A 12,979-nucleotide genomic window follows, 5' to 3' on the forward strand; every position below is an offset into this window, starting at 1 on the left:
CCAGCACAGTCTGTCCATGTCACACAGACACCTTCAGAGATGAGACTTCACAAGCAGTTTCCTATTTATATATATATATATATATTTTTTTTTTTTTTTTTTTTTTTTGAGAGCCACAGTTAAGTCGGGCCACCAAAGGCCACAAAATAACTGAGCCGCCACAAAGCCTCCACACACACTTCCGGGGAACACACTCCCTCCACCAGGCTCTGCACCAATTCTCAACGGGAACTCCAAAGTAGTTGCGCCCAAGGCAGCAGGATCTGCCCTAATCCCAGAGCCGCCCTATTCCTGGAGCAGGGTCACCTTTCAACCATTCCCTCTGGCAAAATGTATATATATATATATATATATATTTTTTTTTTAAATTGTTGCTAGACCTTTATTTATTTATATGTGGTGCTGGGGATCGAACCCAGTGTCTTGTGCATGCCAGACAAGTGCACTACCACTAAGCCCGAGCCCCAGCCTCCTAGTCTTACTCACAGTGGGGCCACAAGTGCCAACACCATAATGGCCACAGGCCTGGCAATCTGTTGGCAAGTCTGCTCTTGTTGGCCCCAAAACCAAAATGAAAGAATATAATCCCATTTGTCCCAATTGTGGCCCCCAGGACCAGCATCACAATGGCCTCATTTTTGATACTTCTTTGAAGGATGTGTCTCCCTAATGTCTTTCATTAATAGTGGCATTATGTAAACGGTTTCTAGATGGCCAGAGCTTATTCTCTCTTCTGGTAGGACCATTCACAAGCCTCTGAAACTTCATGATGAAACAGTGTCCCATATATGACAATGTGATACAAAGCAGAAGAAAGGAAGTTATGAGACACTGTAATCACGCAGGGTTGTGAGAAGCCAGCTGTGGCCCTGAAGGTCACCAGAACAGGGTGAGGGCAGGAGAGCAGAAAATGAGAGAATGGGGGGGGGGGGGCAAGGGAGAGAGCAGGGTTGCCAGCAAACCCTGCACCCCCACTGACTGCCAGCCTATATGTTGGCATCCATACTTAACAAAGAGCTAGAGAGCTGGTATGTTTTCATAGCTTTAAGTATTAGAAGAGCATTGCAGCCAATACCAAAATAAACACAAGTAAAGCATGGAATGACAGCAAGAACATTCCACAAAGAGAACAACCTGGAGATTCTGTTTTCAGCAGAACTTAACCTGCTTTACACAATAATACACAAGCAAGTCCCCCACTTAAAAGCCTTGCTTTAGAGGCTCTGCCAGAGTCCCACAATCCTCCAGAACTCATTTTAAAGCCACAGCTACATACCCCTGACTAGTGAGAATGGTATCAAAAGAAAAGCTCTTTAAATCACAGTCTAATGTGCCTCCAATAAAGCAAGTGTAAAGAACTCTCCATCACCTAAAGTGATATTTTAAAGGAAAACTGCATTCCCAACACTATACTCAGAGAGCATATGCTGCTTCAGTTCTCCCTACAAATTGCCCACCGAAATGAGGCTGAGCACGTTCCCACTGTGAGCAGACAGCCTGGGCTCTAGACCTGGCTGGGCCTGCGGCTTTCCTCTGAGGCAGCAAGAAGAGTCCACTCCAGGTCAGTAGAGGGCAGGGGTGAGCAGCAGATGGGTAGAGCCCACTGGCAACAATGTTGCTAACTACAAGATTCAAAACCATACTTCAAGACTCATAGTAGGAGGGGCTTCTCAGAATCAGTTCATCCTTCACATTAAGCAAAGGGGAGACCACTTGGGCTCCAAATCAGAGTCCACCATTCCCATGGCCCAGGGCCAATCACCCTGCCCCTTGGGTATACAGACCTTCCTACCTTTACAAAGCTCCCCAATGGGGTCATCTACAGGGTCACATAAGTTAATACGTAGAGAGCAAAGTCAGTGCCTGGGGCACATTAAGAAGATGTTCATAAATGGTGGGCCTACATAAAAAGTTCACCTTAAGGGGCTATTTGCCACTTACAAAAATGAAATAAACTCTAAAAAAACACCTGACAGCAGGTTGTACACATATGGTACTTTACATCCACCAGCTTCTTAAAGGCCAGGAACAAGTCACAATTACAAGACCGTGCTGGAAAACGCCAGCCTTCTTGATCCCCCTCTGCATCTCATGGTGGCGTATGCGGAGCCGAGCCACCTGTGGCCTCCTGGCCAGTTCCTCTGCAGCCTCTTCCTCGTAACCCTCCCTCCCCTTAAAAAAAAAAAAATAAAAAATAATCAACCTTGTCAAGACTTTCCCCTTTCTTTCAAGATCTCTATTATAAAAACTAGATCATCTAAAATACAGCTTTAACTATAAAGGTAGATCTTCCCAAAGGATGTAAAATAAGCAGTTTGCATCTTCAGAAATGTGAATTCTAAAATGATGTTAAACTTGATCCATTTGGTTCCAATAATACCAATCTGAATTTTGTAAACTTCAGCATCTTACTTACTTGGTGCATTCTTCTAAAGACTGTACAAGCATTTGCTGGAAAGAACATATCTCCTCTAGGTTTCCCATTAAATATGAAGTATTTGCTGAACTTAACCTAGAGCCAAGAAAAATAACAGTAAAAATTAGTCAACAGTTTGGCTTGCATTCTCCCGATTCCCAGCCCAGGTCCTAGCAGATACACTGCTGTGTCTGAGGCAGACTCCTCTGCTGAATTCCACTCCATCATTTCAATCTCTATTGCCCAAAAATAAGAGTATAAGAGAAGAGCCTAAGGTAAGGACAAACGGTGCATGCAATTGTCATCTAACTTACTTCTCACTGGTCTGCAATGGCCGTAGGTAAGTTGAAAGCACGGTTTGAAGTTCTTTAGAATATTCATTTTCTGTTTCTAAAATATTCTGTAGCACCTACAATAAATGATGAATAAGCATTATTTGACACTAAGATTTGTGAACTTGAGGACATTCATAACCATTGTTCAATTTACATATGGCTTCTAGGTAATACTAAAGTTCTGGATGTAATTATTCCTTGGATTAACTTCTATCCCCATGTCATAAATTACTAAGGTCACCCATCAGATTTCATCTTCCTGTCAACCACACTTGGCACAGGTATGCATAGAATGAACGTGAATGAATTCCATCATCAAATAAGCAGGGCCACATCTATTTAGATGAAAAGGATGGTCCTCAGAGGAATGCACAGATGACCGTCTACACACAGGGCTATGCAGGAGAAGTATTACATCGCCATCTACACTAAGTCCACAAGCAGGCACGACTTATCTATGGTGACAGAAATCAAAATGGGGTGGAAGATGGGTGGAGAAGGGAAAAGGGACACGGGATAAATTTCTGGATGATTTGTTCTGTATTTTGATTTGGGTAGTGGTTACACAGATAAATGCATTTGTCAAAGCTGTACCTTTAAAATCTATGCATTTTAATATACAGGGTAAGCATAATTCAAAAACCAAAGAGCTCCATACTCTAAAACTTTGTTAGCACACACATGATGTTTGAAAAGTTTCAGATCTTGAAAAGTTTAAAATTTTTGGAACATTTTAGGTTTCAATAAATAATGCTAGTAAAATCTATGCAAATATCTAAAATACAAAATCTCCCAACTCAAACAGTTCATGTCTCAAGCCTTTTGGTAAGAGACACTTATAAGTGAAAAGTATCCCAACTAAATGGAAGACACTTACTCTTTAGATTGGATCTGAAAAACTGAAATCAACTCCTTCGAACTAAAGACTTTGATTAGAGTCTTGTATCATCCTACATACCAATCTACTAAAACTTAAAGGTCTGCCTAAGTAAACAATCTTTAAATAGCTACTACTTTGTTTAAAGACATCATAATAAAGTAACCTTAAATAATAGCACAACTTAAAAGGTCTATGCTATTTAACCTTAAATAATAATAAATTTATTTAATCTTAAATAATAAACTAACCTTAAAATTAAATGTGTGTGTGTGTGCGTGTGTGTGTGGCAAATTCAGCCAAATTTAGTTAATCCCTAAAACCTGGCAGATGAAATGCAAAAGAGTTGAAGCAGAGCAACGGTCCCCATCAGCCATCACCCACAGCAAAGGTGCCCCCCTGGGAACTCCAGGAGGCAGCAGGGTGACCCACAGCCCAGGGAATGCCACTGATCATGGGATTCTGATGGACTGGGTTCTCCAAGCAGTGACACTCTGTACATGCCTAGCACCAGGCATATGGTATCTGTGATCCTTACAAAAACACATTTCCTTCTAAGAAGCCTACCCACATAAGACAGCTGGTGAGCAGCAGAGCCAAAAAGTGACCTGGCATCCTTCTGCCACTGCCTGCAATATAGGGCCGCTCTGGGCACCTGAGGGAAGGAGGATAGGAGTCAGAGTCCCTTCCCTAACTGAACCTTTTTATCCCTCTCTACTAGAAAGTCAGTATTGTTTTAACCAGAAAATCATAGTACATGCATTTTCTCCTTGTGCTATGTGTCTCTCAAAACCAACAGACCTTTCCAAATCCATCACACAAATGAGAGCGTACAGGAGTAATTGAGATACTGAGCACTTGGTTATCTTCTGATAACCTAATGTAGGTTGAGACATTACGTCAGAAGAGTTAAATTCAAACCTCAGCCTTAACACACATGACTTGGGTCATTCTTCTGTCTACTGCTGCTCCTGAGACTGAGATGAGAGCACAGTCCCCACAAGAAAATGCAGACCTCAGTGAACAACGTACACACCAAGCCATCCAACAGGGCAACGTCTGAGGCTTCCAGACTGCCCATCAAAACACTGTTCTGGTGCCTGTGAGGATAGCTGGTGGGGGTGGAGTCAAAGGGGAATGAGACTCAGAACCACACCTGATCAGAGACTATCGGAAAAGTGAGTCAAGCACAATCATCCTTAAACAGAAATGAAAACAAAATCTGTTATGCATTATGAGAAGTCCTTTTTCAACTTAAAAGCAGAGGTCAGAAGGATGAGGCAGCTTCCTAGTTACAAACATTGGAGACCACTCGGCCACACTACTCAGTGCATACACAAAATTGTTTTCAGTCAGAAAAATTCTACTACGCAATATAAAGACAACATCCACTAAAAAATTCCCCTAGTAGAGATAGGAGTAAAATAAAATGACACTTCCTCAATCACAGCACTGAAGCACAGCACACAGGGACAAAAGCTGCCCAGGAAAAGGCACCAAAATGACTGCAAAGACACTCACCCAAAAGCTGGATTCTCTAAGACAGTTGCAGGGGCACGGGCCCTGAGTGGCCAGGCACAGAGAATCGTACAGTCCCGCAGGCGCCACAGAGAGCAGTGGCCTCAGCAGACACCCGCATCCCCACACTGTCAACCTCAAAGCAAATCAGAGTGCAAAGGACTGGCTCCTGTGCACAGATGCACAGAAACTCACCTTATCAGCAATGCCACTGAAGCAGCGAATGAGCTACAACTATGACCACAAATCTCAGTGGTGTTGCATGTTTTATGTGTCATTAACAGTTCTTAAATAAATTAATTAATGATTTACATATGAGAAACAACATTAGGCAATTGTTTTAGGTTCCATACAGATAAAACATTACCATCATCTTAAACTAAAGCCAAATGCCCATAAAATAATCTTAATTATAAACACACAAAAAATTAAAAACGTACAACTATTCCAAACCCTCTTCTGTTCTCTCAACCAGCCCCTGCCTGCAGCCATCACAAAGAGTGAAAAAAGTCACTTAAGTGACACCTTTCAGTCCAGTCTATTTAAATTCTCAAAAGGTTACAATGAGGAAGGCAGGGAGCTCACTGGCTCCATAATCTATGGGTTCCAAGGAAACACAGAGTAACCCCCATTACTGATATAAGCTAGTTTGCTAACCTCCATTTGTCCTTAAAAACAACTCCATACTTAATACCTGTTACTAATATGGAGTCTCAAAAAGATGTGGAGGGAGCACGTGAGCATCTCTGCTTTTTTAGTGTACCCTTTAGAAGAACTGTGTTATATGATATTTGTAAGCTTGGGAGTTCACAGGGTCTTGGGGTAGACTTCTTCCAAGTATTAAAGGTTTATCAAAAAACAGCTACTACAAAAGGGTCCACCATGATGCGCAACGCCACAGCAGGCAGCTGCAGGGCGGGGAGCTGGGTCAGCCTGTTTCTTCTATAAAAAAGGATTTAAAGGATTTATAGTTAACCAAGAGCATCTGTCACTGACTTAAGGTAGGAAGAAATCTTACCAACCTACCCGGACATCTCCTAACTCAAGCTGGGAACCCTGCTCAGAGCCTCTTCCTGAGGGACCCATCTAAGAGGGGGTTCTCTATTTCACAAGACAGCCTTTTCCTCCATCAAGTATTTCTTCACTCACCAAGAGTATTCAGCTGATTCTATCAGGCCCCCATCAGGTCCCCACCACCACCAGAAACTGCAATGCATGCCATCTCAGTCTACATAAAACAAGGCAGTTTCATGAGAACTAAAAGAGCCAAGTCTGCCAGGGAAGACTGCAAGCACCCAGTTCCCACAGAAAACATGGTGAGATACACAAGGGAGCTACTTCCCAGGAAAGCCACAGAGAATCAAGCTGCATGCCTGTAGAACTCCTGGACATGGCAGATAATTAGCCTCAGCAGGACTTAAAAGGAATACTGAGAAGAAAAGCCAAGTAGAAAGTAAAACATGAAGCGAACCAGGACCTAGAACTAGTGATGGTGGGTTAAACCAAAGACATCCTATTACTAGAGTCTCAGTTTTCCTGCTGGCTTGTCATCCAAAGGCTACCAGCAACCTCCCAGACCCCAAGAGAAACAGACAGGCAGAACACTCCTCTGGGGCACAGGAGAAGGTGAGGAGGCCAGCAGTGGTCTTTGTCAGAGAAATGCATCTGCTCTATGTACCTGTAGATTAAACTAGTGGGTCATAGCCTATGCTTCGCATGTGCAGCATTCCAAAAGCAAAAGCCACTCTGCCTTTCCATGACATCAGACATAAGTGCACAGCTGCTAAATAAAACACGACATCACCTGACACAGGACACAGACCTGTCTTCCCAAGTCAGCAGACAAAATAAGAAACTCATTCATCGGGCTGGGGTTGTGGCTCGGTGGTAGAGCGCTCACCTAGCACATGTGAGGCCCCAGGTTTGATCCTCAGCACCACATAAAGATAAATAAATAAAGGTATCGTGAACACTTACAACAAAAAAATATTAAAAAGAGAAACAAACAAATTCGTTCGTCAATAAGGACATGCTCATGGCCAACAGGAGGTGACATAAGCCTGTCCCAATCTCCAGGATGGGGCATTCAGGTCCTTCTGGGATCACCAAGGGGAAGCTGCCTATCATCACACTGTGGTGCAGTAATGAGCTTTCACTATCAGAGTCACCAAGTTCAGGCAATTACAGGAGCAGATCACCCTGGCAACAGGTCTCACCGATCATCCTAAGAAGAAACTGGGATACCTTCCCACAAATGGAATGTAATCCCAGCTAATATATGTCCCCAGTGCTTCTAAGTGCTCTTCCTAGCACATGCAAACTCTGGGGGTCGGGCACTTTGCTGGGTACTCAAAGCCAATCACTGATCCTCCTCATGCTACAAGGCTAGGGCCAGCATAACCAACCACCTCATTTCACAAACCACTATCTGCTCAGGCAGTGGGAGGCTACCCCCAGGCCACTCCAATGCTAAGTGGCAAAGACAACAGACCCAAGACCTGAACTCCTTACCCTGTATCATACTATGGGGCACACAGCAGAGAGCTAAAAGCAAAAGGCAGGGAAGCCCATACACTTTCAGGTCACAATTTTTTTTTTTTTTTTTTTTTTTTTTTTTTTTTGGATATCTGGGATTGAATTCAGGGGCACTCGACCACTGAGCCACCTTCCCAGCCCTATGCTGTATTTTATTTACAAACAGGATCACACTGAGTTTCTTAGCTCCTAGCTTTTGCTGAGGCTGGCTCTGAACTCTCGATCCTCCTGTCTCAGCCTCCAGAGCCACTGGGAGCAAATGTTTTGAGAAGAGTCTAACATTCTTAAAACTGGCAGCACTCCGATATCAGAGTCAAATTCATGAGATGGAGATTGGTAGAAAGAAGGAAAATGAGATGTAGAGGCTGAGACTCAAAGAACAAGCTTGTAGGGGGAGAAAGACCTGACTCACAAAAAAGAAAAAAGAGAAAGTCTACTGATTAGCAAAGGGACATGATGTACAGAGAGGCCTTCTAGCCAGAAGAGGTGAAGAACTGACTTTATAAAGAGGAGGAGCCCTAAGACAGAGGTGGAAGGTGAGAGGAAACAGTGCATCCTGGGCCCATGCCTTTGACAGTGCTTGGGCATCATGAGCACCACAGAATAATCTGTTGAACACACTAAATTTTCCCCACAGCCAACTTGCTGTATAATAAGATATGGCAGCAGCCAGGGGCGAATGCTGAGGAGAGCACCGAGTGTGCAGGACCCAGCACAGGACTGGTGGAATCAATGCAGCAGAATCCACTCAAGTCCAAATATGACCATTCACCATTTCTTAATTCAGGGATAGAAAACAATCATAATAAAAGGGATGCTGCGAAGACACTAATCAGCTGCTACCATACCATAAAAATACAAAGCCCTCATGAGTCCGTGTGTGTGTGTGTGTTGGGTGGGGGGGAGGTTAAACAAAATAAATGCACATTTTCCACAGAATTCAAAATACATGTATGTTTAGAAAGTTTACTTTGCTGCTATCATCCCAGCAATTTAATAGTTTTATCTAATAAAAACTCTACTCCTGGCATATGCAGTTGTTTGGGGACAAAGGGGGATTATGTGATACAGGTGAACACAATAGACATATTATCGTTATCATATTGTTTCAAAATACAGCAAATTTCAAGATCCAGAAACACTTGTCTTTAACATGCATGAAGTCTAGACACACCTCTAATTCCACACCATTTGAAACACAGAAAGTGGGGCCCTAGAGAAAGGCTACACAGAAAAAACAAAATACACTAGAAACTGCATCGATCTTTAAAGTACTTATATTCCACTCCAAATTCAAATAGAATGCAACTTGATGCATATAACAATTTTAAATCATATTCTACACCTTCTAAAATCTCATTTGTGAAAATCTACTTGACGCTATGGGGAGATAATGCTACGCTTTATGACAAGAGCAGGGTACAATTCCAAAACACAATGAAGCACAGCCACACTAGAAGGGGACACTGTGCAGAACCACTGGTGGCTCTGCCTATGTGCCAACAGTGAAAGCTTCCCATTTCCTTCCATGTAGCCCGCATTCCTGGGTTTCATAAATATTTAAGGAGCAGTAGTTACTTGTAAAAATGTCCTCCATAACTTACCACGTTGTAATAGCTCTTGTTGATGGCAGTTGTGTCAAACCCTTTGGGGGGGCTCTTCAAAGTTCCTGATTTGGGAGACACAGGTTTCTCTGGAATAAAAACACAAAGCAGTGTTAGAGGCCAACACCAAGAGATGGTAAAATGTGCTGGCCCAGCCCTCCTGCACCCACGACTGCTCACCCAGCAGCCTCAGCTCAAATAACCAGCCAGAGAAGATGATGAGGGAACGGTCTAGCACCCAGACCAGGCTCCCTTTGGCTGGGTGTGTGGAGGTCATGGCCCAGTTCTTCAGCTGTGGATTGGAAATGACTGAGAAATTATGCTCCACAAGTGTCAGCCAAAAACAAGAGGTGAGCTTCGCATACAGCTTCACAGCATCCTAAATACAAAACATCACACAAAAAAGAAAATGCTGGCAGGTACAGACAAACATCAGAACATCAAGACCCCGGTTCTAGACCAACTCTCGGGACTCCGAGTGGGCAGAATGCACAAGGCTTCCCAACCAGCAGAGAGACAAGAGGAAGGAAAGAAGAGAGGCAAACCCAGGGAAGCAGCACCACGCTGCAGCTCAGCGTCAGACGCAGTCGGGCTGCGGCTGGGACGTGTGAGAGCTCGGCACACATCCAAGACCCCAGGCAGATTAGGAGTGGAGGAGTGTGTGCTCCTCAGAAGCAGTGCGTGCCTGTGTCTGTGATGGTTCCATAGGCAGCGGGCATGCAGGTCGGTGTGTGGTGTCCACCAGGGGTTCTCCGCAGCCTGCCCAACCATATTGACCCATGGCTTGCCTTCAGGTGTGCTTGGCACCCTGATTATTACTGGCTCTGTGGGGAGGGGCCGGTGGTACAAGTCTAACTGGATCTGTGATCCATCCATCACTGGCCCTCTGGGGCTACAGGATAAGGCATCACATTGGGACAGCGGCCTCTTCCATATTCTCTACCAAGAAATTCTTCTGAATATTTCCTAGGGGACTTACATCACAGTCCCCCTCATGCCTCACCTCCCCTGAAAGAATCCTGCTATGTGAATCCTGATACTGGGCAGGGACACATCTGGTCCCTGTGGTGTATGAGGTGATGGCACCTGTCCACAATTCTAGTGGCCCTCCACTCTTCCTCTGCCCACAATCTCACAGGCACAGGGCTCTAGGCAGCACCTGCCAAACTCAACACTCCCGAGCTGCAAGTCCTAAAGTCAACTGCTTGTGCAGCATCTCTAATGTCTTCCAGACACAAAGACAAGCCCAAAGTGCCCAAGAACTCACAACCCTTAACCTTGAGCATGCTTCCCCTGGAGGTGCTTGCTACCTTTCTGAGCACCTTGCTGTCAAGAACAAAACTAAAGATGTCCTTCCCAGGTCAAAGAACTCTCTCAATCCATGGATGGAAAACAACCTGCTTCTAAATGCAAGTAATACACAAAGAAAACGACCTGCTCTATACACACCCTCCTCCTAAACTCAGCTCCTCCTATGCTAAGAAGGTAACTATTAGAGAAGATTGATACTTTTACATGAGAACAATGTTTTTTTCCATCTTCGAAGTCTGCAATTTGGGAGCAAAACACAAAAGGACAATGAAGGTGAAATGGCTGAAGGCCGACTCAAAGCCATGTTAACTCTAAACCACACAAGAAGAGCACATGTATTAGTACTTGTGCCTGTGTGGTTAACTGCACGAGTATAACCTTGAATCTGCTTTATCTTAAAATAATGAATTTGATATTTTATTTAAACTTAAGACATACCTCATTCTCAACACAATAGTTAATTGGACTCAATTTCCTATGAAAACATTAAGGAAAAAGATTTTCAATTAAAAAGGTTCAGGCTACTCATTTTATACAAAAATACAGGAAAGGTACAAAGAGGAAACAGAGACAAGTCAGCGTAATCCCACACAAACTGTCTTCTCCCTCTGGGGCTGCTTACGTGGACAGCACTGAGGCAGGCAGGTCTCCTGATCACATTCCCGAATATGCCCTGCAGTCAGTTCTTAACAGAGGGCTCCAAAGGCCACAACCCCTCCAATGAGTGTCCACAGCAGTCCTACAGGAAGCAGACTACACAAACAGCTGAGGTAGATCCCCTCCAAGGACAGCCAGCAGGCCGCCCCTTCCTCCTGACACAGGAGTCACTCATCTGCATGCTCATGCCAAGTGTCTGGGATCCAGGAATGTCAACCCAGGAGGGGACATATGTCAACAGAACAGGGCAGGCAATAGGCAACCTCAGGGTCCTTTGGTAGCTTCTACCAAAAAATGGAGGACAAAAATGTCATACGGGTGAAGTTATGGTCATTCATAATAGAAAAAAAATGCATATAGCCAGGAAATCGGTCCCCAAACGCTCAACCTCCTTAGTTCCCTGCAAAAACAACATGTTTAGCCCACCTTATAGCTAAAAGTCATTTAAACTCGCTATTATTGAGGTGTGGGGAAATAAAGAGGACAGAATTCAGTGCCACTTTCCCAGGGCTGCCTGATATGGCAGGTCTTCTCTTTCCTGCAATAAACTCAAAAAACTCGTGCTGAAAACAAGAGAATTCAAACACAGATGTGTGAAAGAAAAACACGTGAGGAGAGTCCCGAAGTGCCCACAATCTCACTGCAGCACCTGTGGGAGGGGGTAACTCATCCTGGCCCCCGGCAGGGCCAGAGCCAACACAGGGAGGCAGGGCACAGTCCAGCCCAGCCCAGCCCCAGCAGGGCCAATGCAACAAGGCCTCCTGGGTGGGCCCGTGAGAAACAGCTTCCGTCCACTGGCCCAGAACCATGAAGCCACAGAAGAGATGCAGCCTGAGCCCAGGGCTGCAACAGGCGCAGGAGCCAAGTTCCCAAAAGGCAGAAACGAGACAACCGAAGAAGTGTGTTTAAAATGACAAGGAAGAGAGGGACCAAAATGAGTGAAAAAGGTAACCTGAACATGAAGAACAACTGAAAAAGAATGAAGCAAGACTTCTAGAAATAAATACTATGATCACTCAAATGAACATCTCAATGGACCCATTAACACCACAGGTGAATGGGAAATCCATGAACCAAAGTTTCCCAATTTGAGGATGTATTCAAAATTAACACTGTCTGTGAAACAAACCAGAGAGAGAGAAGAGGGGAGAGGAGAGGAGGGGTGGAGGGAGGAGAGGAGAAGGAAAATGAAAAACTGGTTAAAAACCAAAACCAGGCCTTCAGAGGATCTTCATAAGAACACAGGGAAGAGGAGGGGCAGGCTTCAGCAGACCTTTCCCGAGCCGAGAAGCCTGTGTCCTGCGCTGAGGCGGGGCACCCACGGGCAAGCCACAGCAGCAGCACTGGAAGGTGCTAGCTGGCTGGGCCAGGATGGCCTCTTCCCGCATGGCCAAGAGGAGGCCAAACACAAAACTGCCACGCGGCCCTGCCCAGGGGCCTATTCTCCTGGCTCCCTCCCGGTCTTCCTTGTTCCCTCTGCTCCTCTTCCCCTTGCCTGGAAGTCACCATGTGCCCTTTGCCCTGTGGAGACTGCAACTCCCCACTCACCATCCACTCTCACCCTCCCGGTTCCCAGGTCCTGACTCCATCAGGTGCTGAGTCTCCTCTTCTCTAAGGGATGAGCTGCTGACAGCAATTACTTCTGATTTGTCTCTGAAAATGCTTTAATTGTGCAGTTACTGTTTTCTCCTAACTTTACTACAGTAAAAAGTAGAGCTTACACAGC

General features: G+C 44.7%; 1 protein-coding gene across 8 annotated transcripts in view; it reads right to left on the bottom strand.

The window, feature by feature from the left end:
* ARHGEF7 (Rho guanine nucleotide exchange factor 7) overlaps positions 1–12,979 on the bottom strand; it is a 138,552-nt gene that overhangs the window by 37,758 nt on the left and 87,815 nt on the right. For all 8 annotated transcript variants that reach the window (XR_014021933.1, XM_081294017.1, XM_081294019.1 and 5 more), the window contains 3 exons: positions 9,286–9,374; positions 2,731–2,825; positions 2,417–2,512 (listed from right to left, as the gene is read on the bottom strand). Coding sequence is in view for 7 of the 8 variants with exons in the window: in XM_081294017.1 (XP_081150143.1) it covers positions 2,417–2,512; positions 2,731–2,825; positions 9,286–9,374 (280 nt within the window). In the remaining variant the exon portion in view is untranslated. The remainder of the gene's footprint in view (positions 1–2,416; positions 2,513–2,730; positions 2,826–9,285; positions 9,375–12,979) is intronic.

This window comes from Spermophilus citellus (genome assembly GCF_964194105.1).
Source record: "Spermophilus citellus genome assembly, chromosome: 1".
In the NCBI taxonomy this organism is placed as follows: Eukaryota; Metazoa; Chordata; class Mammalia; order Rodentia; family Sciuridae; genus Spermophilus; species Spermophilus citellus.